The sequence below is a fragment of the Xiphias gladius genome, chromosome 24 (genome assembly GCF_016859285.1).
Source record: "Xiphias gladius isolate SHS-SW01 ecotype Sanya breed wild chromosome 24, ASM1685928v1, whole genome shotgun sequence".
Classification (NCBI taxonomy): domain Eukaryota; kingdom Metazoa; phylum Chordata; class Actinopteri; order Istiophoriformes; family Xiphiidae; genus Xiphias; species Xiphias gladius.
Window position 1 is genome coordinate 12,771,671 of NC_053423.1, and position 25,819 is coordinate 12,797,489.

Genomic DNA, 25,819 nt, shown 5'->3' on the forward strand with positions numbered 1-25,819 from the left:
CCTTTACAAGAGAGAAAAAGATCAGTGGATAAAACTTTAGTTACTAGATTGGTTTATATTACTGTGTTGCAGTCCTCACTGGCAGAAGTTTGCAGAAATTTGCCCAGTGAAGTAGGGAATCCTTTAACATTAATTTATACAAGATAATTCATGACCTCCCTGCTCAAGAGCAGCATCAATGTTAGATGAATGAGTTCTGTATTTGTAGGACAAACCAGGGCCGTGTTCCCTTAATGCACCTTAGGTCTAAGATGATCCTAGCCCCATTTTAAGTCTGTTGGCTAAAATCATCTTAGCATTCAGATGCTTCTGACAAAGGGAAGCATAGTTACAGGCAGCGTAACTGGTGTGTATGAGGGCCTGAAAAAAAGTTTTTTCATGCAGAAGAAAGTTGTGGAATCTGACCAAAGCTGGAATCATTTTGTTTCCATTGTGCAGAGACATCTTGTTGTCAGTGTGTGTGTTTATTTTGCTTACATTATGTTGGATTAATGATCATTCAGGTTCATTGTTAGCTTGGACCTAAATGCTATATACGACAATAAGTATATATAAAGGAAGAAGTGTAAAAAGAATCCTCTTAAAACATTCTCAAGAAAATGTTAATGAACAACATTTGTGCCATGTTATTTATGATTATTTTTATATAAAGGTTCAGACGGGACCAATAACACCTATATTACTAAAGATTCTCTGAAAAATCCATATCTATTCCATAGGAGCTGATTTTACCTTAAGTTTTTCTCCAACTACACAACCTCTCCTTTAAAAACCCCCAGGAGTTGCAGCACACATCCACTCAGAAGTTGTGTATTTTATGTAAAATGAACCACTTCATAGTCACTGATGTGTAGACTTTATTTATGACAAGATGTTTAAATTATATACTTTTATTCTTCTTTGTTTTCCTGTGCAATGTTTTATTATCTCTCTGTCTCCTGTATTGTGTGCACTAAATGCAATACCACATTAGTGTTCACTTGTGCAGCACAATAAAGTCTTTCCAAAACCACACTGTCTCATTGATAAATGATAGCTTGTGTTGTATCTTGCACTGAAAGAGGGTGAGATTATCAGGAAAAATGCCTGTTATAGTATGTAGATTAGATGGTAGAGAAGATTTGTGATTTTTAGGAACATTTGGGATCAGTGTGCCACAATGGGAGAGACCGGTTGCAGGGTGTTCAGGGAGAAGCCCCATAGGACGTGGTCGGGTTGGATGAGGACAGTTTTTCTAAGGTCCTGCTGTGTCAGCGTAATCTTCCATCACTAAGCGCAATAACTCTGACCATCAGTCAGTGGAAGACCAGGCCAAAGAGTGTGCATAATCTATCATAAATACATACAGTAGGCTATATGTATATGTCACACAATGAACTTAAATTAGAATTAAAAACTATAAAATGCGTTCATTAGAGTGCACACCTCCGCCAAGGCCAATGTCAAACAACATACACCAGACTTCATAGGAAAAAATTCAAATTCATAATAAATGATCCGGATCTGCCCCAAAATTTAATGGGTTCTTCCATGGCCCATGCCCCATCCCTTCACCAAGTTCAACGCTTAATCCTGCTGAAATCCTGCAAACCAACCAACAAATAAACAGACAGATCATGGGTGATCAAATATCCTCCCTGGTGAAGGTAATAATACTGGTGAAATTATTGCAGATACTATTCCCTGGCCCATGCCCCATCCCTCCACCAAGTTCAGTGCAAATCAGTTCGGTAGTTTTTGCATAATCCTGCTGACAAACAAACAAACAAACAAACAGACAATCAAACAAACAGACAGAACCGGGTGATCAAATATCCTTAGTATTATCCTTATCCTTAGTTTGATTTGTATATACTGTGTGTCCTTAATTACCTCTGCCAAGAAGGTTATGTAATCACCCGTGTCTGTTGGCTGATTTGTTTGACACAGGTGATTACATAGCCTCCTTGGCAGAGGTAATTAAGGACATACAGTACATACAAATCAAACTAAAGTTTGGATCCGAATCACATTTTATATCTTGCTTGACTAGAATCCAATGGACTATTTAAATAGTATTTACAATAATTTCACCAGTATTATTACCTCAGCCAGGGAGGATATTTGATCACCCATGTCTGTCTGTTTGTTTGATTGTTTGTTTGTTTGTTTGTTTGTTTGTTTGTTTGTAACCAGGATTATGCTTGGTGGAGGGATGGGGCATGGGCCAGGGAAGAACCCATTAAATTTTGGAGCAGATCCAGATCATTTAACATAAATTTTTTTTTCCCCTGGAGTCTGGTGTATGTTGTTTGACACTGGCCTTGGTGGATGTATGCACTCTGCTGTGAGTACATTTTGTAGTTTAGTAAATTTGATTTGATTTGTGAATTTTGCAGGAGATAGTGAAGGTCTGAAGATTGGATCCCAAAAGATGTTCAAGTTGGTTTTTAATACATTTGAACTTTTTTTGTAGATTGGAAATGTATGCAAAGCACTTTGTAACTGGCTTTTATGAATTTGTGGTGTCTTGTAAGTTCATGCAGGAAGGGCATAGTTGTACAGTATGCATAGCACAATGATAACTTCATCATTTCTATCTATGAATGTATTCATTCATAGATAGAACCATATACAAACACACATCTCAGACAAACACACCAGTGACAGCTACACTTATAGTGTCTGTTTGCTTGTGCAGAAATTTTTGCTCATAACAATAAGAGCCCACATAAAATTCTTGCTCTATTTTGTATGTGTGTGTTTTCCTGTCAGCTAGATTTCTTTTAAAATGTGTCAAAAAATGAATTCTCCAAAACTGATTCAATTAAATAATCAAATTCCTTAAAGAGTCTCATTTCCACTCTAAGCTATCAATATTTGATAAAATACAATTTCCACCACTCCCGCCCCCTTAATTCTGCTTTGATTTGTCTGTGTGTCTGAGTGTTTTGCATGTCTGTGCCTCTGTGTACCAAATAAACACCTGGTTGAACATCTGCCTCAGATATGGACAGTGTTTTAAGCTGGATAGAGGGCACCCTCCTGTTTGAAGTGAGAGAAATTGCAGGTCTTTGAAATTAGCCATATTAAGCAAATTGCTACATACATCAACAGGTTGTGCCAGTGAAAACTACCAGGTGTTCCCACTGACAGCATGTCCAACAAACACTTTGGCTAATAGAGGGGTGAACAGACCTGTTGGGTCCGCCTTGGAAAGGTGACCTTAACCTTGCATTCCTGCATCGAATCACTCATCTATTAAACTTTTTAATGAGGTCTGAGTATATGCAGAGCTCAATTTAAGTTACACTTCAACTTTGAGTAGACATTTCTGTAGGTAACACATGAATAAAGCTGTTGGTTTAAAATAACATTCTCATATTTTCTCTCTTTTTCTTGGTTAGATTTCTTTCAAAATGTGTCAAAATTGAACTACTATGTTTGTTATGTAAATTACATTATGTTTTGAGGTAAAACATACTGCAATTAAAATACATGACTGGGAATTTCCTTCCCTTATTTTGGGCAAAATAATATTTGAGGGCTTAAAATATTTTCCAGTACTTTTGAAGATATCTTTGCAATGTGATTTTATCAACTGATGAAGACCAGGACTTTAACCTGGAAACTAATACTTTTACTCAATCTCAATCTTTTACTATAATGCTTCACAAAAATGCACTCATACAAATTACTCATTGTGTTAAAAATATTGGGATAATACCACAATTTACTCAATGCATATGTGAAGTGATAAATAAAATAACCACCACAGTCTTCTCCTCAATTTTTGAGACCCCAGGGTTATAAAACTATAACTAATATCAACTAATCATTTAGTTGATTCGGTAAAATGTGAAAATTTGTCAAGTCATGACACATGTTATTAGGATCTGGCCTCAGTGAAAGCTTTAGAGTGCGCTGTGAAAGAATCTGGAGAAAAGAACACAATATTACAAGAGCTTATCTCTTCACAGCAGCCACAAGGACGGTTAGGGTTAGGGTGTGGGAAACTTGGATCAAGGGATCTGTCCAGTTTACATTTGTCTCATTGTGTCTGCATCACCAAGTAGCCAAGATATTCATTACCTCAGCAGGTACTGTTCTCTTCCTCCCAGCTGTTTGTGAGGAATGGACGCGTACCAAGAAAAAGGAGGAAGCAGTTATTAAGACAGAGGAGGTGGAACAATCAGTGGCTGGAGACCCCACCCTGGTTCCCTGGTCCAGAAACATGATCATCTTCTCAGGTCCTGTTCTGCTGTTTGTAGCCTGTTCCACACGTACACACACACACACACACACACACACACACACACACACACACACACACACACACACACACACACACATGACCGTGGTCACTTTTGGGGACATTACATAGACCTGCATTCATATCCTGGCGACTTACCCTAACCCTGACCATGAACTCTACTTGCCTATCCCCAACCTTAACCGAACCCTAACCTTAACCACTGACCCAAAAATCGGCTTTTTCCCAATTGGCGACACGGATTTTGTCCCCAATTAGAAAAGCCATCCCCAATTAACTGGTCTTACATAGGAATTTGTCCCCAAAACTTGCCTGTGACAGACAGACAAACACACACACACATTACCACACACACACACACACACACACACACACACACACACACACACACACACACACACACACACACACACAAAGCCTCCTACCACTTTTCCATGTGCTGTCCATACTCAGGAGATGTCAACAAACATGTTGTGGAAGATCATGCTGGGAGTCTGGAAGCCGAAGCCCTTTCTCATAAACAACAACCTAATAAAGAACATACTATTAGTTTTGGGGGAACTTTGTCAGATGTACTGAAGCACGGCCAAAACACATAGCTTCAGGGGGAATCCTGAGACAAACATATGTACTGTATACCTTTGATGTATTGCTCTCTGCTGTGTAAAGTAATATTTCCATATTGCATCCCCTTCCCAAAACATATTTCACCTTCTTCTATAAAGCGTTTCCTGAGAGGAACCATTGTTCCAGTTATCTGTGACTTTGCTCCATTAAAAAGAATTAGAGGACTGTAGCTGTAGAAAAATGATAAATGTTTCTTGGCATCTTGCACTTTTGTCAGATATTTAACCTGATTCAGTTGTTAATGCCATGCCCATATCCTTCATCAAATCTACGCGCTGTCCTTCTGTACTTCCAGTGGGGTGCTTTATTGCTGCCATCTTCTGTTGGCCTGTCAGTACAGCTGCAAAAATCACACTAACATTTGAGGACCGACTTTATTGAATGTGTCAAATTACAGTAAGATTAAAAAAAAAAAAAAAACCTGATAAAGAAAGTTAAATAACACCAACATCACTTTACAATAATTAGACACATGATTGGTTTAATTAAGTTTGTTTTTTCTCTGTACTGTCATCATGAATATTCCCAAAAAAATCCATATTTGCAAGAATGTGAGTTGTAGAAAAACATGTTAAGCAGACCGTCAAAGGACTCCAGGAGTATAAGACATCATCTCTTCAGTAGATCATTCAAAACTGCCTCGGTGAATACTGCTTTCCTTCTGTTCAGAGTGATATTGTCCTCTGTTGTTGTTTTTTTTTTTAAAAAAAACAAGCTGTTTGTCTCCCTCTAGCGTGAGCCAGTTCCCCTCCTGCATTCACACATTCTGTAGGCACATATGTAGAAAATACCTGTAACAGACAGAGGCACTGTGATTGGTGATGTAAAGTTTGTATGATAATAAAATTACATTCAGTAGGTCCCCTTTCAAGCATATTTATTTTAAATTCCTGCTTTAATTCTCTTAGGATTTATATATTAAATTTTCATTCATACTGTATCAAGAGAACTAAAGAGTCTCTCAAAATACATGTCAAAAAAAGTGGCCTTTGTCCTTCCTCACCTGCAAAAAAGGTCATAAGCATGGCGACCAAGCCAAGTATGTAGGACCAGGAGAAGCGCCAGTCACCGAAGCGCCTTCCAAGGAAGTTGACTGTCACTCCAGTATAGATGGCCATACCCAGCAGAACAAAGAAAGCTGACAGGGATGGCGGAATGTACATGTCAGTTATACTTCAGGTATGTGTAACTGTATGTGTGGGTCAGGTCAGATGGAAGACAACTCACTGGAGACGAAAAACATGATTCCTGCAGCAAAGGAGCGGTTGAACCTTTCAAAGGAGGAGAAGTGTGCAAAGGACATGATGCCGGCAATGATGCCTGCAAAGCACGACATCCCTGAGAGGATCATGAAAGCCCTGGTGGCGTTCCAGTAAGCTGGAAGGAAACAGGTAGAAATCCTCAATTATGTCATCTTTAAAAAATGTTTTTACTAACATACAATCATCCTTGATTAATACTGACATGACACCTGTCAAGATCATTTTTACTGTCAGTGATATTTGCTTTTTAAAGTGTAAATTTATGGAAATGAATGGAAATGTTAGTATCTCTGTTAGTATCACTCCAGATATACATTATTTTGCCACTAAATAAGCAAATTAACTGTTTGCCCCTTCCATAATTCTGAGAACTTTTCGCTCTTTGCATACACAAGCCAATTGTTGAATCGAAATAAAAGCACAAGATGAGGCAGTACATGGTACAAGATGGCACACTTTCAAGAGAAGGCATGGCTTGTCTCTTGCTTTATTTGATGGTGAACTATACAGGCACTTGAAAGTGAAATGGCAGGCAGGGGTTCAAAGTCTTGTCAAGATTGTCAAGCCTGAGCCTTTGCAGTCATGCAACAATAAAGCAAAGTCAAGGTGAAAATAAAGCAACCCTCTCCCCTGATAGAAACACAACCCTGAAGGCTTTCGATTCATATCAGCTGTTATCTTGGCTGTCCCACAGGAATTTGAAAAAAAAAGAAAAAAAAAAAGCCCCTCTGAATGTCTTACCTATGCTATCAGTCTGCATGTAGCACTTGTTGGACATGCAGTACCTCCACAGACCCTGGTGGGCATAGTTTCCAGAGAGACGGTACTGCATCCAGTAGTCAGTTACAGTGGAGACCACCAACAGGATATTGCCCACAATAGCGCAGAACAGGCCCCCTCCCATGAAGCTATACATCTTGAGCTGAGATAAGGGGGCTGCTGCAGAGCAACTGTAGGAAAAGTAATTACATTTAGTGTACTACTGATGTTTTAAATCATAGTTCTTGCTATTCATGCACTACATATACATGTGCACACAGTGTATGTAGTTTGTGAGGTCACAATTGACAAATTGTCTCAAGAGCTACAACTGAAGAAATTGAATATATAACCGCTAAAACACACAGTATTAATTAAAATATGTTCCTGTTGTGGCACTTTGCAATGATATAATGCTAGGTATCTAAAAAAAATGCAACAATACTCCTACAAACTCTGCCAGAACTTCACAAAGGATCTGGAAAAAGGGGGTCATGGTGATGAATCCAGTCGGCACATCGAATATTTGTTTGTCCACCTGGAGCTCTGTTTGAAAACCACATATGGTGCCAGCCAATGAGAAAGCCTCCCCACAATAAGGAAAACCAGCAACATATGAAACAAACATCCAAACTGAAAATACAATATAATTATATTGTATGTATAATATTACTCTGTATATGAACATGTAACAAGCATATTAACAGCTGCTTTAACCACTTGATTTAGAAGTAACATACTCTCCAATTAAAAAATGAAGCAGAGTGGATTTCTTCAAACTTTTTATCAAACATATTTACCTCTTCTTTAGTGGAAACATCACTATGAGTTGAACAAGAGTAAAGTACAACCACAGTAAAAGCTTTTCTTTGTGATGATGTAGTTTGTTTTGGCTCCCCCTCCAGATCCACTTGTCACAGCAGTGTTTGTTCAGCGGTAATGAGGTTTTATCTGATTCTGCCAGCCTCTATCCAATCACAGTCATCATAAATGTAAATGTATTGCTCTCGGATACGCACACAAAAACCACCATGAAAATTGATCCCTTACCTTGTTTCTGGAAATGCACCCTCTCTACTGCCCACCTTCCAGAGGTAGAGGTGGAGGGGCAAAGAGAGAGAGCTGTTGCTCACTCGGTGGGAAAGAGAGAGAGTCACAGACAATACTACTACCAAAAAGTTGTCCCCTCATTTTTTCTGTCGATGAAAGCAAAATCTTTTGCAGCCATCAGTCTCCCTGTGTGGGATGCACTTGAATGAGACGCTACAGGAGCCGCAGTGCATGTGACTCTGTATATTTGAGTGTGTGTGACTATGTGGGTATGGGGCCTTGGAAAAAGGGTGGTGGTCCATGTTTCTTTTTTGGGTTTTGTTTGTTTTTAAATGGTGTGCTCTAGAACTGGGGATATGCATAGGCATGCAGGACTGTCTGTGTCAATGAAACATGCTGAAACAGACATTTTTCTTTCAGTGCTTACACACTGAGTCATTCATGGAGGGACACATATAGAGGGAGCGCTCTATACAGATGGTGTCTCTTCCTCCCCCCCTATAGGACTGTCTTAACTAAAATCAAACATAATTTATGTTTTTATATTTTGAGTTCTACCTTACAGACTATATTGGGATAAATATTTAGAAAGGGCAAATTTTAGGCAACTAATGTGACTCACAGGAAAACATGCAAAAAAAATCCATATGCATGCTTGCTCTCTCACACGTACTCTTACAAAAAGGACATTTTTCAAACCTTGTATTCAATAGACAAAACATTAACATACAAACCATGACACAGTATGTACATTTAAAAATTAAGACAGTTACCACAGTTTAAATCTAACTATACTTTTGTAACAACATAGGTCAGGGATTTTGAGTAATATTTGTTGGATATTCTGTTTATTTGCATGTGTTTGGGTGTATGCATGAGCGTAAGCGAGGGGATGTTTCAGTCCCTTAGTCTGCGTCAAAAAGCGAATGGGAAATGGCTGATACTATAGGCAGTACGGCCTAAAGGTTACAGAAGTGAGAGAGCAAGGCACTTACACCCCAACTACTCTACTGCTTAGTCACCAACAGATTAGACTGTGGTTTCAGTGGGCAGCTTCCGGGTGAGCATTTAAATATGCTTTGAAATGATCAAGGTAAAATGTAAGTGAGCACAATGTAAGGCTAAGCATGCTCATAAACAACTGCTGCTGGCACCTCTGGCCCAAGCCAGGGGCAACAGAGGAGTGGGAGTGCCACTGGATGACTACCGAACAGGTCAGCATCAGTCAGACAGGCTGGATTAACATAATTATTTCCATGTTCTCACTGTGTCTAATATTAGACCGGCTTTTGGCTCCCTCAAGCCTCTGGCCAGTTGCAGGTTTGATCCGTTCCAGAACTGCCCCTAAACCCTTAGGAAGGAGCCTAACCATTAGGGACCGTCAGGCATATTCAGATGTATTCACAATAATAGAGACCCAGTATGTATGTGTGGTTACCACAGAGTGTTATTATAATGAATGTGTTGATTAATTAAGAATGATATCATACTTGCCACAATTCATGATGTTGTGATGTGATGATGACCTTAAAAGCCTAAAAAGATAATTGTTGAAAATCTTTCTCCTCAGATTCAGTGACAGATGTGAGTTTACAATGATTTGAAATAGGGACAAGCAGCAAATCCTCACATTTGAGAATCTGGAAACAAAACATTTTGCAATTTTTGCTTGTTAAATAACTTAAACAATTAATCATTGATTAAGTGACTAATTGTTTTTGCACGACCCTCACTTGTTTGCAGCATTTTCAGAAAGCCTGTTTGTTGTCGATGTTATGGAGAATAAATGTTCAAACAACTTCCTTGACACAGGATGTCTGTTATGTGAAACCATCTACTTGTTTCTTTTGAATGATAAAACCACCACCTTTTGATACATGATCAACATAACCCAACATAAACCTGTATCAGTGCTGTAGATTCAGGGGATATAAATATTATCAGGGCTGTACTTGAGACGATCAGGCAGACGCGAACTTGTGAGATTCGTTCTGGAAAGAGGTTTGACCTCTTATGACCCGGAAGCTGACGGCAGACCCGAGCTGTTCCATTGGTGGAGTAAAGATGGCTGATCAAGGCGCCGCAGATCCTGGTAATAACAACAATAATAAACCTGAAGCCTCGGAGGGAACTATTATTAAGGTCACAGTGAAAACCCCGAAAGACAAAGAAGAGATCGCCATCGCAGAGGATGCCTCTGTCACTCAGGTTCGTTGATTTGGCAGGCGCGGAGATGGCTGGTGCGTGCTCTAACGTCATGCCCCTGCCCACAACTTCAGCTAGGAAGCTAGTTAGCCGTGCTAGCATTTGTCGTCACCGTTACCGGCTAACTGAGAGTGTGTGAAATTAAAGAGGTTGCCTGGAGTGAAAGTATTACTGCTTGTGTTAACATTTGTTCCTCGTTATTAACGTTGTTGACATCCAGTAGAGAGATATAACCATGTTATTATATGAAGTGGCTAACCGGCTAGCCGGCTAACGGCTAGTTAGTTAGCGTTAGCTGAGACAACGACAGCTAACTATGTAGCCAAACAAGTGTCAGCTGACGGGCTCCGCTCGGGCTTTTGCCTCGGCGATAATGGCCTGATACAACCAAAGAAGTGGGTTTGGGTGGGTGATGTGCCGAGTTGCTCTTATTTCCCATCTCAGCTCAGCAGATTTAAGATACCCAAGCCCGCTTTCACTCTAGAACATTCTCCCTGCTGCCACTGAGTCATTCAGCTTTCCTGGGAATATACGGAACTCTCAGAGCTGCTGTTTGCCCGGAGACGTGTTACATTGAAACCATAATGCAATCACGGAGCCAGAATGAAATCATGGTTAATGTAGCATAGGTTTTCGTGTTGTCAAGCTTTTATCAATACGTTGCGGGCTTAGATAGACCTTTTTGTCTGGTTGTATGTGTGATGGTTCAGAATACACTGGACTTGTATCTCAGACTTCTAAGCATGTGTTTTCATCCTTATCTACACAAGGCTTTATATATGCTATACGTAATGAGAATATTCTGTGGTCTTTGAGAAGAACGCTATATATACACTCAGTTGCCGGTTTATTAGGTGCACCTATCTAAAAGTAATAGTCTAAAGCAACAGTCGTGCAGTAAATTATCCCCTCACGAAGGTTGTGATGTTCAGTTTGAGTCGAAACTGAGAGGTGTTAATTCAACTGTGTGATCATTTTAGAGGCTATAGTTTGTGGCACTTTTGAATCGTATTGTGTAATACTGACAGGTGTTTTTATAATTTTGTCCACCCCATTTATATCAGTGGGTAGGCTAAATAACAGACAAACCTCCCTGTATAGTTCGATACAGTTCGAAAGCACCACAAACTAAGCACACATTTAAAAAAAAAAAAAAGCATGCAGAAATTACAAATACAAACTGTACAGACAGTACACGAAATAAACAGCAACAAAAAGAAATTGAAGAAAAAAAATGCATCAGCTAGAACAAAAATAAGAATCTGTATGAGATTCATTAGTTTTTATTTTAGTGACTTTATAGAAGAAATTATACTTTTTTTCTATCTTATGATCAGGCATACTTCAGGCAGAAAAAGCTCTGCAGAGTTTAGTTCTCATCCTATAAATTTTGGACATAGCACAACCAGATGACCTGTGCATGTAAACAACACTAATTTTACTTTTGTCATTAGGTTAAGCATGGCAGGGATCACCATGACGTTCTGTCTCATACTTTTCAGTTAATAAAATTCTTATTCTGTCAATGTACTGTTAATTATTAAAATGTTCCTGCGTGCCCATACCAGCACTACACGTGGTTTATTTGGGCTCAGTGTTAAGATGAGTTAAACGTCTTATTTACAGTGAAGATTAAAGATGGAACCATACTGCAGGTTCCTTCTGGATGAGATAATTTTCTTTTTGAATAATGATTCACACAGAAATCAAAGATTAACAGTGATTTGGCAGATTTAGAGTGTTGGGACCACTGCTAATAGGAGAAGTACAGAAGGCTTTCTTTTAAATTGGATCTTTAAGGCTTGAAGGTTACAAAAGAACAGAAACAGATTAGAGCAGCACTCCTGTAGTGTAACCATCTCATTCTCAATAATACCCTTTTAATTTCCGGTTTCTTTCTCACCTCTTTTTTTTTTTTTTTTTTTTTTTTTTTTCTTCGGATCTCTCATAGTTCAAAGAAGAGATCTCGAGGCGGTTCAAAGCCAAACAGGACCAGTTGGTTCTGATTTTTGCAGGGAAGATCTTGAAGGACGGCGACAGCCTCAGCCAACATGGCATCAAAGATGGCCTGACAGTTCACCTAGTCATTAAGACAGCACACAAGTAAGGCTAAATTATTATACAAAGCATGATGGTTCAACAGAACGTTTTTTTACCCAACCTGTAAGAATGACTTATTACCCTTACAATGTAATCTTGGTGTGGAATTCACTAAACTGCATTTATGTTTAACCTCAGTTAGAGTCCAGACAAACTAGCTTGTATATTTACTGAATTTCCCCCTAAAATTTCACCCTGTAGGGCAGGAGATGGTGGTAGCACCTCGGCCTCTAGCTCAGCCTCCGCTCAAGCAGGCAGTACATCCACCTCTAGTCCAGGCACCAACCCCTCCTCCACAGCAGGCTCTACTGGCTCTGCCCCACCTCCCACACAGACGCCCAACATACTGAGTGAGTCCATCTGTGTGTCACTATTTTACCGTCAAACACCCTTTATTTGTTTAGCACCACAAAAATAACTTGTTTAATCATCACCCACCCATCTGGCCTCCCTCAGCTGGCTTTGGTGACTTGGCGAGTCTGGCTGGACTGGGCATGGGCTCGGCTAACTTCATGGAACTGCAGCAGCAAATGCAGAGGCAGCTCATGTCCAACCCAGAGATGCTTTCTCAGATCATGGAGAACCCGCTGGTGCAGAACATGATGTCCAACCCAGACCTGATGAGGCAGATGATCATGGCCAATCCTCAGATGCAACAGCTGATGGAACGCAACCCTGAGATCTCCCACATGCTCAACAACCCTGAGCTCATGAGACAGGTAAAGGAAATAAGGAGGGCTGAAGGGCACTTATATAGTTAGCACAGGCATGACTACAATAGGTTCCCACTGTATTTGGGTCTCGTAATTCAGCATTTTGCTGCTCTGTTTTAAAAATAACTTCAACTAACTTTCCTCCTTTCCCTTTTATCTCACCTCCCAGACCATGGAGCTGGCCAGGAACCCCGCCATGATGCAGGAAATGATGCGGAACCAGGACCGGGCTCTGAGCAATTTGGAGAGCATCCCAGGAGGTTACAATGCCTTGCGGAGGATGTACACAGACATCCAGGAACCCATGTTCAGTGCTGCCAGGGAACAGGTAGCTGGGAGGAATGTTTACTGATCAAATCTTTATTTGTGTGTGTTGTATTAATCTATGTTGGGATTTGTTTTCACACATTCTATAATTTTTCGTTATTGCTTTATTTGCCAATGCTTGTGGTCCACTACAGTATGTTTTGACTTCTGTTTTGTTTCTAAATGTGTGTCATCTCTTTCCCTGTAGTTTGGTAGCAACCCGTTCTCAGCTCTAGGTGGCAGCTCTGAGTCTGGTGCCCAGCCATCACGGACAGAGAACCGGGAGCCCCTGCCCAATCCGTGGGGCCCACCAAATTCTTCTAACCCCTCTGAGAGTGGAGGGGGGACCACAGGAAGCACTAGCACCACTGGGGGCACCAACCCCAGTGTGTCCAACCCTCTGGGCATAAATCCTGGCAGTTTGGGCAACGGTAAGACAGCGCAGGCCGTGATTTTTCAAAACTGAAGTTATTCAGTTCAGTTATTATATTTACTTGTATACACATATACACGCATTAAGTGACTTTTCTGTGTGTTGCAGGCATGTTCAACAGCCCGGGCATGCAGAGTCTATTGCAGCAGATCTCAGAAAACCCTCAGCTGATGCAGAACATGCTGTCTGCTCCCTACATGCGCAGTATGATGCAGTCACTGGCTCAAAACCCAGAGTTGGCCTCCCAGGTAAAGTGTGGAAACATGTATGCACACACACACACACACACATTCACATGTATGTAGACACCACCATACAGGAGAAAAAATCTATTGTCATATTACATTACAAACATTAGATTACAAACCCTGAAATGCTGTCCTAGAACTTTCTGTTATTCAGATTGCATACCGCATATGGATTTGATTGATTATGTTGAACTCTTCGGTTTGTATGATTTGTAAATAGTGGGATCTGGCTAGGCCTGTTGTGCATGAGGCCAATAAGCACAGTTATTTAGTGCACACTCGCAGAGAACAGAGGGTACCGTCTGTTAAGCTCACCTGCATTTGAAACTAATTGTAAGAAAGAGTAAACAACGTGCCTCTGACTTATTTGTTTTTATTAAACTATGCTGACTGCACGGGAAACCAGTAAAAGTTGGAGTGCTGCACAAGCAGTGACATGAAAGACAGGGATTTTCCACAACTTTTATTTCTGTTTTTCAACATTTGCTTGAAATCTTTCCTAAGGTGCTAAAACACATGTAATTTAAAACATCGATTCTAGTGAGTAAGCAGCATAGTCTGGCATGAAATAACAAATTACCTCGACTGTCTTTCTCTCACTCTACCAGGTTTTGATGAATAACCCCTTGTTTGCTGGAAACCCACAGCTGCAGGAACAGTTCAGAGCTCAGCTGCCAATCTTTCTGCAGCAGGTACTGCACACATCTCAGTCCAATAACTCAGTCCTAGATATTGATATCAAATTTCTTCTAATAGCTACAAAGATAGTCCTGGTAACGTAACAAAGGATGGTACTGATTGGCCCATAGGGGGCAATGTACTGTAACAAGCCTAAATCCAGGTGAGTCAAAACAGATATGTATCTGTACATGCTGAACATTTTTGTCTCGAGGATTATACCCCAGATATCTGCCATTGCTACCAGTTCAGTTATTTTTGATAAGCCTGTAGTCATTTTCTGATAAACTCTAGGTCAGGTACATTAGTTTAATTTTGCTTTGACTTATATGCTTATTTTCGCTATGAAAAATTAAGATGTATTAGATGGGCGGCTAATTGATCAATTGGTTAATTCATTGCTGCTCTTTCTGTTTACTTGAAGATGCAAAACCCAGAAGCCCTGTCAGTGATGACCAACCCCCGGGCCATGCAAGCTCTAATGCAGATCCAACAGGGTCTACAGACACTGCAGACAGAAGCACCAGGCCTCATGCCCAGGCATGCGCACACAGACAGATATACACATGTTGCATTTGTTATAGGTGATATTTTTTTCAACTCTTTTGGTTTTTCTTTTGGCCTAGTTTGATGTCAGGTGGAATTCCTGGCATACCCACAGGAGGGGGCATGCCCACAGAGAACCCAGCCTCCTCACCCAGCAGTGCAGGAACAAACACCGCCCAGCAGCAGCTGATGCAACAGATGCTCCAGATGTTTGCTGGAGGAGGTGGAGGAGGAAGTGCAACGGTACACACATTCACAAGAATTACATCTTAAACACCTGTATGATGTTTTTTTTTTTTTTTTTTAAAAGTTCTATTCAATTTTTCCCTGTAGACCCAGACCCCGGAGGTGCGGTTCCAGTCCCAGCTGGACCAGCTGAACGCAATGGGCTTCATCAACCGTGAGGCCAACCTGCAGGCCCTCATCGCTACTGGAGGAGACATCAACGCCGCTATTGAGAGACTGCTGGGCTCACAGCCCTCGTAAAGACATACAGTGCATACTGACACACAGACACGTGCATACATACATACCTAACTCATACACACACCCAGTATCTACAGAGAACCAAGAGAAATTTAAGTGTATTGTCCCAAACTTTACAGAAGAAACGTGGGCAGGATCTGTAAGACCCTCATTCTACATCTGTTCTCAGATCATTCCCTAGTCCCCATACTTTCTCTTTTTGGCGTCATCCACCCAGATCTCTGTCCCAGAGTGCTGCTGTAGAGCCGGACTGAACCACTCTCACCTTGAGGGGTGTTCTGATGCAGAGAAAAGGAGTGAAAACCTCTCCTGAAAAGGGATTCCCAACCATTTCTTCATTCGTTTTTTTTTTTTTCTTCACATAAAACTGGAGTCGAGTGTTGCAGACAGACATTTACACAATACAGATTAAACCCATGTGATGTGATTGGCTGTTGGCTCTGTTTCGTACATGGCCATCATGAGACAGTTTGTTAGCATTTAATGAGCAAATCGATACGTGAAGATCTTCTGGTATACAGACAGAACATGAACAGGAAGATATCTTGTCAATACAAGCATTCAGTCTCATTCCTTCCTCTTTCTCTGTTCTTGAGATTCTACATAAATAGCTGTTTTTGCCCGACAATTTTCACTATTTATTGCAATTGCTTCAGAAAATGACGCCCTCCACACTTCCCTAAACTTGTAATTTGTCATTCCAGATAAAAGTGCCCACTCACGGGTGCACAGTGTCTTTTCCTTCTGAGGCACCACTGCTGTGCCTTCTGTCCTTCCCTGCCCTATAAGAGCATTATTAGCAAATTACACCCTCACTCATTGGGTTAATTAGAAACTCCCAATAAATTCCACACAGCTTCATCCAGAACTGTAACCATAATCAAATATCACATTGCAGCAGCTCTGAAGCAGAGGACACTGTTAGAATGAATATGAATGAAACAAACAAGCTTTCCTTCATTTTAATCTGATTCTTCCCTTTATTTTATTTTTCTTTCTTTTTTTAGGTGCAGTTAGTACCTAGAGATAATTATGATTTGTCCTGCATAAAATAAATGTGGAAATCAAGTGAGTAAAAAATTAAATGAGTAAATAAATAATGGAAAGGCTTTACAAACAATTCTGGTATGGTGACACCATACGTTTCTAAAATCAAGTTATAGGTTGTCTCATTCTTTCTCCTTTTTGAAAATCTCAGCATTGTAGTTGTGGTAACCTTGGCAACTGCTTCGATAGCTTTGCTTTGTCTGTTGACCTCAGCTGGAAAAAAAAAAATCTCCCAATTGAACATGTTGGAACTAACTTTTAACAGTACTGTACTAAAAAAATAAAACATGGTCAAATACAGTCAATGCCCTGTGTCGGTTGATTAAGCCTTGTAATGGTGTACGATTGTGCAAAATCTCTATCTTTCCATTCATTAACGTTTTCTGGAATTTACACAGATCAGCCACAAGATTAAAACCAGTAACGGGTTTTAATCTTGTGGCTGATCAGCGTAAGTTCCTATAAAATCCTTAGGTTCTTGCTCTGCTTTTGTTTGTTGTTAGATATGAAAATTTTGCAGTTTGAAATGCAGTGTGTAAGTAATCTGTCTTTTGGGAACAAATGGTCATACTGAAACACACGTTAGGCACAGATTTTTTGGACCAATTAATGGTAACACTTTATTTTACAGATACCATATTTCCCAAATAATTTCATAGAGAGGAACTGGTATGTAACCCTGAATTCATTGGCGATTTCTGGAAAGGATGTACATTAATTGTAAGTAATTTTTGACAACATGCAAAAATGCAAAAGTTGTCAACAGGGAAGAATAAAATTAAGCAAATATTTCAATTTCCAATAAATACATTGAAAATTTGTGACAATTTTTAACTCTGGTTAAATCAGCCAGTTTTAAGGAAATTCCTCTGGAAATCAGCAAACTCCACACAGCCAGCTAAGCTTAGACAGCTGCCCCTGAATACTGCCTGTTTTCTCTGGAGTTTATCAAATTATATTGCTGGTCCAGGTAATGTCCTACAAATTGTAAGGTAATTATGAACCTGTAAAATAGAGCTGCATTCTGGCTCATATTGTTATAGTATGAATGTGTCAGTACAACCATGACAGCCTTAAATCCTTCAGTGCTACCATGTGAGCCTAAACTGTGAATGTGCTGTTTGTAACTGTATTTATATGTTGTTTTTTTTTGGCTGTGCTCCACAATGCATTAAAATTAAGTATGATCAAAGCAAGACATGAACATAAGTACGTCAAGTTAAATCACGGTCTCTACCCATATCCCTGTAAACATCAGTCAAGTGGCAAAATGGCGATGTGCTCTGACACAGATCTACCTGTTAGGTCAGGTTTATTGTCACACAAATGAACAGTCACTTGAGTGAAAAGAGATTGTCGGAAAGGGTGGAGTCTCTTCCGGATGACTACCAGCGAGCAGTTCTACCTGTTCCACCTGCTCACCTCCCTCCCTCCCAGTCCTCCCTCGGGCGTCAGCTGATGAGGGATCGGCAGGCCACAGGACTCCTGCCTGCCTGCCTGCCTGCCTGCCTGCCTGCCTGTCTTCAATCAGGAGCTACCCCTATCCACAGAAGGAAGCGGGTGGATATAGCTGAACCTGTTCTCTTTTTCTCCTCCATTTTCACCTTTTCTCTCTCTAGCCACACTGGAGAGAGAAAGAGGAGTGAGGCTGTATTTGTTTTTCTTTCTGTCCGTTTTTTTCCCCCATTGTTACTTTGGTTGCTAATATTGAAAGTGGCTTCAGGATATTTACTGAGTGGAAGAGGAGCCCATTGCCACTGAATGCAGCATGGGGTCTGATGACTCGTACAATTTTGTCTTTAAAGGTGAGTCATGTTTACTAAAGCTGTGATTGTGTAGGAAGGGCTAAGTTATTGCAAATCGCTGTATATCTGTAGATGTTAAAGCTGTCAGGTGCAGCTCTGGTTGTAGCTGCCTGCCGTAATTTCTGAGGAGGAGACAGGAAGAGGAAAATGAGGAAGTGACTGCTCTCTGTCTATCTGGCTGTTTGACCTTTGACCTATTGAGATAAACCTGATCTTACATTTCCTCCCTCACTGAGAGAGTGTTATGTGGGGTGTATGCTTATTTCCTTTATTAAAATAAGCTGCCCATGGATTTCCATTCCATTAATACCAAAGTAAAGTCAACCACAGTCATGGCGTCTGGCGTCGCGTGAGGGTGACAGAAAGTCTGCACGTGTTAAATCAGAGGAAGAGGAATACAGAGACATATTGTTTTGACCGATGACCACTTATATTTTTGGACTTAAAGGGTCATAAACAGTCATCAAAACTCTAGGTTTTTTAAGCAGAGTAATCATAATCAGTTGTTTTCTACATCTCCTGCCTCTACCTGTTCAGTGGTTTTGATAGGGGAGTCTGGCGTAGGAAAAAGCAACCTTCTCTCTCGCTTCACCAAGAATGAGTTCAGTCACGACAGTCGTACAACCATCGGTGTGGAGTTCAGCACGCGGACCGTTCAGCTTGACAACTTCATCATCAAAGCTCAAATCTGGGACACAGCGGGGCTGGAGCGCTACAGGGCTATCACCTCAGCGTGGGTACACACACGCTCACACACAAATATATACATGAGTAATAGATGCATAATAAAGGGGTGAGAATTATCACGTGTGGCAGTTTAAATAACACTGATTTCGGTGCACGTAATTAACAGCCACGACTTCTTCACCCAAATCACACATTTTACAACAACAACAGCTCCCAGTGAAAACATAAGATCCAACCTGTGTACGTCCGGTCTCTCACGCCTGGTGGACTCAGGTATTACAGGGGAGCAGTTGGAGCACTGTTGGTCTATGACATTAGCAAGCACCTGACCTATGAGAGCGCAGAGCGATGGCTGAAAGAGCTGTATGACCATGCCGACCCTCACATCGTGGTCATGCTGGTGGGAAATAAGAGAGACCTGGACACCCTCAGGACTGTGCCCACAGAGGAAGCCAAGGACTTTGCAGGTCAGTTCAGTAGTATTATCATTATTTTTGATGTTGTTCAGTCATGATGACCCTAGTTTATATGACCGAGTTTTTCTAAAAGCATATCTACAGATTCTTTTGCCAAATCTTCTGACATTTAAAAATATATTTGATGCTCAGTGCTGTAAATTTTGCTCTTTGATTATGCCAGTTTTTGTTGACTGTGATCTCTGATTTGCTTGCTCCTAACCCCCGGGACCAATCTAGAGAAGAGAGGTCTTATGTTTATGGAAACATCAGCGCTGGACTCCACAAATGTCGAAGCCGCTTTCAATGAAGTCCTCACTGGTAGGCGTTCAGTAACTTTGTCAAAACACACATCCTCAGTTTTCTGTGAATTACCTGCTGATGTGCCTCCATTACCTCCAGCCATCCAGAAGAAGGTGTCTAGCAGAGAGGTGACCCGTGGCTCCATTAGTGCTGTAACTCTATCCAGCCCCGTCGGACCGACCAGCGAGGCACAAGAGGAGCGCAGAGGCTGCTGCAAGAGCTCCTAACAGACTGCAGCCCCCATAAGGATCTGGTGTGTCCATGTTGAGGCAACATCACGCTTGACTGTCGTTCAAGCTTAAGCATGAAATCATTCACACACAATTTGAAGAGCAGGGTACCTGCTAGACACGTGAGGAGTTAATGTACAGTCATCCTTAAATATAAAAGATGTACAGTATATAACTCCAAAACAACAGATTCAGAGAAAGTCTAAAATTGTTTTAATACACTATATTTCTTGTGGTGGCTGATGGGTGCTTCTACTGTAGACAGCTGTGCAATTGGTTTTCCCTCTTCTCATCTTCATATTTTTCAATAGGAGTTGTAAAGTTGTACTGGGTTTATACAGGAATGCACTGGGATTAACTTGTAATAAATTATTTATGTTATTCTGTCGTCATGTAATTACAACAAAAAACATGAATATATTATCATTGTTAAACAGATAATCCAAACTAAATAAGAAAATAAGAGAGAGGCATGAGTCAGTCAGACAGTATACAGCTGTGGTACTCAACCTGCGAGTTGCAAAGATGAATCTAAGAGGTCATGGGAAGATTACTGGGGAGGGGGAAAAAGTTTCTTGTCGCTCACATTAAATCTGAGTTTAAGATGTGTTCGTACAAGCACGACTTGGTGTCATCAGTATTATTTTAAAGCAAATCCTGGCCCACCATTCAAAGTACAAATGTGTGATGTGGAAATCTGAAGCCTCCTGTGCAGCATTTTTGTAGATTCTGGATTTTTTTTTTTTTTTTTTTTAAATGAGGATGAAGGAGTACATGTTATTTTAAGAAATGTTATCTATAAAATAGAACTTGTTTCCGGGAAGAAAAACACATCAGACACAAACTATTATTCAAAGCAAGTATTCAAAGCTCATTTTTATATGTCTTAAGAATGTCTGATCTTTAAGGGGCCACACTAAAAAAATGTTGGAAAAACTGCTCTCGTATCATGAGTTCAAGGTGTTCTGTCTCCTTTCAGCCTGTAGGTGGCAGTGTTGATGTTGAAAGCTGAACATCAAGCATCAGGACTCTGTAGTGCATCTGTTCCCCCTTTCATTTCCTTATTAACTCCAGTGCACCTCATACTGCCATCTCATCCCTTACTGTTCATTACATTAATGATCATGGTATTAAGCTCGTGTGGTGCTGTAGTGTTGTCACCATGGTAGCAACCTCTGATGCCCTCTTCACAAGCTAATCAGCGTGCCAATGAAGTAGGAAATTAATTGAAGCTTTTCCCACAAACTGTAAACGCATCTCCAGACTGAGGATGTACAGTAATTGGACAGGCTCACATGGCGCGACTGAGAGAATATAAATCTACAGCAGTGGTGGTTAATGACGTTCTGGATATATAGTGCTCTATCTCTGGTTCACAGATGTGCATAAGGAGCTTTTACTGTGGTTTGAGCGTGAGTGCATGTGTGTGTGGCGTACCCAAGCAAGATTTCTCTGCTGGAGATCCTTTTGCTACAGTGAAATGACCACAAATGCTTTTATTAAGTTTAACTTATGAAAATATGATAGGGAAAGCTCTGCAACGGGCAGTAAATGTTTAATTATTTCCTATGAATGGGGATATTTTTATGGGCTGAGTAAAAGCATCTGGTGTAATAATCCACGCAGGCTGCACAGGTTAAAAGACTGGTCATGACATCTGTAAATCTCCCTCTGTCCTGAGCCCAGAGGCAAGGGTTATGTTTTCAAAAAATCATGAAATTAAAAAAATTACGAGCTCTCTTATTCTTTGTGTCAGAACGAGAGGACTTAGCAATGAAGCAAGTTTTCGCAAATTCCCCCTGGATCTGTGTGTCTTTCTGACCTCACCTTAAAGGCAAAGCTCAGGGTAGCTGGAAAGAATTGGATTTAGCACATACATGTGGTGGCTATTACCCACATGCTACTAGACATGTGTAGCCTGTAAAAAGTGTGTCTGAAACCAGGACTCATAAGCTAAACTGATGAGTGGTATGGCGCTTTTGACCCAGACATGGAGCTGCTTATCTCCTGTTTACGATTCCTCCCCATCGTGCACTTTGTCTCTGTGGGGAATCTTGTCCTCCAAGAGTTTACAGTTGCAGAATCACATCTGTATGGGTTTAATCGTGAAATTTGTGTTCTTATGACCTTTGACCCCAGGGAACTTCTCTCATACCCATACTTATGGAATACATCATTCCTGTTGTCTTTCTGTTTCTCTTCTCCTCCCCGATTCCTGATTTCTCAGACGTTCTGACTTTTCCCAACTTGCTGTCTGGCTTAACAGAGCTGTTTATTTCTGCTTTCTGAGTTTGTGTATTTGTTTATATGTGTTGGTACCACAAACCAACATAAGACTAACAACAGATGCAAACTTCCATTCATATACACAAGATCTCAAAAACAGTCTCTGCTCTCTTGTCCTTGATTTATCTTTGGGGCCCAGATGTAATGTAAGTCTCTGAGACCCAGAATGTACCTCACCAAACACACACATGCACACACAGACTTACACACACACACACACACACACACACACACACACACACATAGACTTACACACACAAAGTTAATGGTTTTTAAGTTATTAATTTAGCTTTAGGTAGTAGGAAAAATCCTCCCATTTTAAAGTTGGAGATGTTTTTTCTTTGAGCGGCTGTGGCTCATGAGGTAAGACAAATTGTCCACTAATCCAAGGGTTGGCAGTTCACTCCTTGGCTCCTCCTGTCCACATGTCTAACCGTCCACGAGCAAGACACTTAACCGAATTGCCCCTGCTGGTAAGACCAGCACCTTCCACGGTAGCTCACTGTCAGTCCACTTACATGGTTTTCATTGTATAGCAACAATGTGGGTGTATTAAACGATCATGTTAAGATACAAAGGTCTTGAACACGCACCCGTCAGTGACAGCCAGGTTTGTGATTTGTTACTGTGTGAAATCGGGCGATGTGCCATGTGTCGGTGTGTGCCTGCATCTGTGCATGAAAACACAAAACCAAAGTCCAAATACAAGAGTGTGTGACAGCCTACATTCCTCCATCATCCTGCATCTGTCAGAGCATGTCAGCGGAGAACGCAATTTTGAGATTTCCAGGTAAGATGACATCACCACATAAATAGAAACTGGCACGCCGATTACCATGGCGATGTTGTTATGGCGACCAATCAAAGGGAGAGGTGAGCTGATGGGTGGCTGTGTGTTCAGACTCCCTACTCCCCAAAATACGCAGTGGAGAGAGAGGGAGCTGGAAACGAGCTGAGAGGTGGATTATTTCCTGGAGGCGATTGCAGAGAAAATGTTAAGGAGTGTGTTTATCCCTCCTGCTTGAAGATTTGAGCTGTTTAGTCTCAGCTCAGCTTATTATGAGATTAAAAGATACTAAAAAACACTTCCCATAACCGTGTGTTTATATGTTTGTGCGCCCTCTTGTGTTTAGCTGTATCCCCTCCTCATATACTTTAGTCAATTTAAAATGCTCTAATTCCATAGTGGAGCCCGTTGTGCTTGGCCGTCCGTATTCAAGGACCAGCTGGGGTCACGAGATTCCTTTCCGGCATGCAATTAGACAGGTTGCCAGTGACAAACAGAGCTGAGAGCCTCAGTGTTGGTCCACTTAACATAATATTACAAACCTCAGTTGCCATGACAGCCACAGTGTTTGCCTGTGAGTATGTGATGGTAAACGGCTGCAGGTGCAAAGTGATGCACTGAACTATTATTTGAGTTCCGCTTTGAGCTGACACCTGAGAGTAGAAACCGTGTACAATAGGATTGTCTTTAACATATTATCTCCAGTGTGACGAATAAGCTTTCTGTTGAGTTTACATTTGTGCTAAGGGGAAGACATCTTGGCAGTAGGCAACGTTTTTGGTCATAATAAACTAATGAAGTAATTTACCCGTAGTCATAATACTTGGCTTTTGCTTGGTCTCATGTAGTTGCCTTGACCACAAAACCAGTGGCCTAGAAATTTTTCAAGGCTGACATTTTACCAATCAGAACCAAGTTTCACACCACCACTTCAATGGTGATTTCTTACCTTGGCACAAATCTTACACTCGGAGAAAGCACACAGCTGGCAAAATCTAGAATATGAAACCCCGAGCTTCCAAACATGTGTGACTCTTAGAGAAACTTTTCAGCTGCTCCTTCCAAAGGAGGGGGAAAAGGCAATAATACCACCCTGCCTTTAAAAGCGCTCTGCTCTTTCTCCGAGGAGCACAAAACGTCTGGCAATACAGTAAGTGACCAAAGGGGTGTTAAAATGAGTTTATGAGCAGATATTTCCATGCTTGTATTTTTCTCCTCATCAGCTTTTGCTGCACTTAGTGCGTGGATGGTGGTACAGTCCAGATAAAATGGCTCAGCAAGGAGACGTGCCTTGAGCATGTCTATTCCATGGTTATTGACAGTACATAGGTGCACTTGACGTGCTATTTTGTTCCTCCAAATAATTTCTTTGCTGATTGGCGCCTATCTACGAGCCAGGTTTTGTATTATTTCAGTTCACTTTTTGTCGTGTAGTTCCTTGTGGTGAGGTCTGTGCTTCTTAATTAAAAGTATCTTCCAATTTTATGTGCATCACTAATGAAAGGGCTTGTTAGTTCAACCACGAGAGCACACAGAGGCAGTGTGTGCGCATTTTCTGGGGATAACAGTTGTTGAATTGACAGCCTTCCCGAGCTAAATTTCCCTTGAGTTTTATATGGTGGGAAAACACATGTTGTTATGCACTTTCCTGACATGGGGGGAGGGGGGCCACGCTTGAGCTTAAGGACAGGAAAGTTGAACCAAGGTCACTCTGCCAAGAGATACAGTGCATCTGAACTCTCCGAGGATGTATGTGCGGATATGTGTGCGTGCCAGAATGCAAAACAGAACGACAGACCTGAACACAGGCTACCAGAGTCTTTTTAAGTCTGAGTGAGCGGATGCATATATGCATAAACCTGCACAGAAGCATGTGCACACGTATGCGCGACAGCCTGTGATGTTCTTAGCTGGACTGCGCGTTGCATGCGTTGTGTGTAGTTTCCTCCCTACGCAGTGAAGCCTCCGGGAAGCATCTAAAAATACCATGGGCCCGAGAGGAAAAGGAGTGAGGAGGGAAAACCATTTACACCAGCACACGGAGAACACGGGGCTCCTTCCTCAAGACAGCAGCCCGGCAGGGGGGCCTGCAGACAAGAAGCCACACCGTGACCTGGAGGGGAAGGATTTCCCCTCATTCTTTCTTATTTTTGTTAAAAGCTTCTTCATGCTGAATAAGTTACTTTGATAAAGACGAGATACCATTGTTTCTGTCTTGCGGTGTTTGATCGAGTCACACACTGCTGTATCATACCCAAATGTGCCTCTTGCTCTGTGTGTGTTGGCACTGAGGGTTGCACGGATCCAGGGTGGTACTCTACACTCGTTCAGTCAATTTCCGTCTCGATACTGAATTAAAAACCTGTGTCTAGGAGATGTAGATACAAGGACAGACCTGCACACGAATCGTGAAGAGATGAGGCGGAGGAGGAGGAGGAGGAGGAGGAGGGAGGGGCCGGGTGGTGGTGAGGAGGAGGAGGAGGAGGGAATCCAGATGGGAAGGCGCAGCAGCGGCGCCGCAGGAGAGAGATAGAGAGGAGAGACAGTCAGTGGA

General features: G+C 41.3%; 3 protein-coding genes across 3 annotated transcripts; 2 read left to right on the forward strand and 1 right to left on the reverse strand.

The window, feature by feature from the left end:
- Positions 1-5,608: 5,608 nt before the first annotated feature.
- On the reverse strand, positions 5,609-7,720 carry LOC120786717 (lens fiber membrane intrinsic protein-like). Its single transcript, XM_040122283.1, has 5 exons — positions 7,701-7,720; positions 6,883-7,091; positions 6,107-6,256; positions 5,883-6,017; positions 5,609-5,670 (listed from the first exon to the last, which is right to left on the reverse strand). The coding sequence occupies exons 1-5, from the start codon at positions 7,718-7,720 to the stop codon at positions 5,609-5,611; spliced, it is 576 nt and encodes a 191-aa protein (XP_039978217.1).
- Positions 7,721-9,928: 2,208 nt separating this feature from the next.
- Positions 9,929-17,017, forward strand: LOC120786389 (ubiquilin-4-like). The gene is made up of 11 exons (XM_040121833.1): positions 9,929-10,158; positions 12,107-12,258; positions 12,457-12,605; positions 12,712-12,974; positions 13,138-13,296; positions 13,483-13,705; positions 13,816-13,955; positions 14,564-14,647; positions 15,058-15,173; positions 15,260-15,422; positions 15,513-17,017. Exons 1-11 carry the CDS (start codon positions 9,964-9,966, stop codon positions 15,663-15,665), a joined length of 1,797 nt encoding a protein of 598 aa, XP_039977767.1. The 5' UTR covers positions 9,929-9,963; the 3' UTR covers positions 15,666-17,017.
- Positions 17,018-18,173: 1,156 nt separating this feature from the next.
- Positions 18,174-20,660, forward strand: LOC120786390 (ras-related protein Rab-25-like). The gene is made up of 5 exons (XM_040121834.1): positions 18,174-18,517; positions 19,055-19,250; positions 19,478-19,671; positions 19,900-19,980; positions 20,062-20,660. The coding sequence occupies exons 1-5, from the start codon at positions 18,481-18,483 to the stop codon at positions 20,187-20,189; spliced, it is 636 nt and encodes a 211-aa protein (XP_039977768.1). The 5' UTR covers positions 18,174-18,480; the 3' UTR covers positions 20,190-20,660.
- The last annotated feature ends 5,159 nt before the right edge of the window (positions 20,661-25,819 follow it).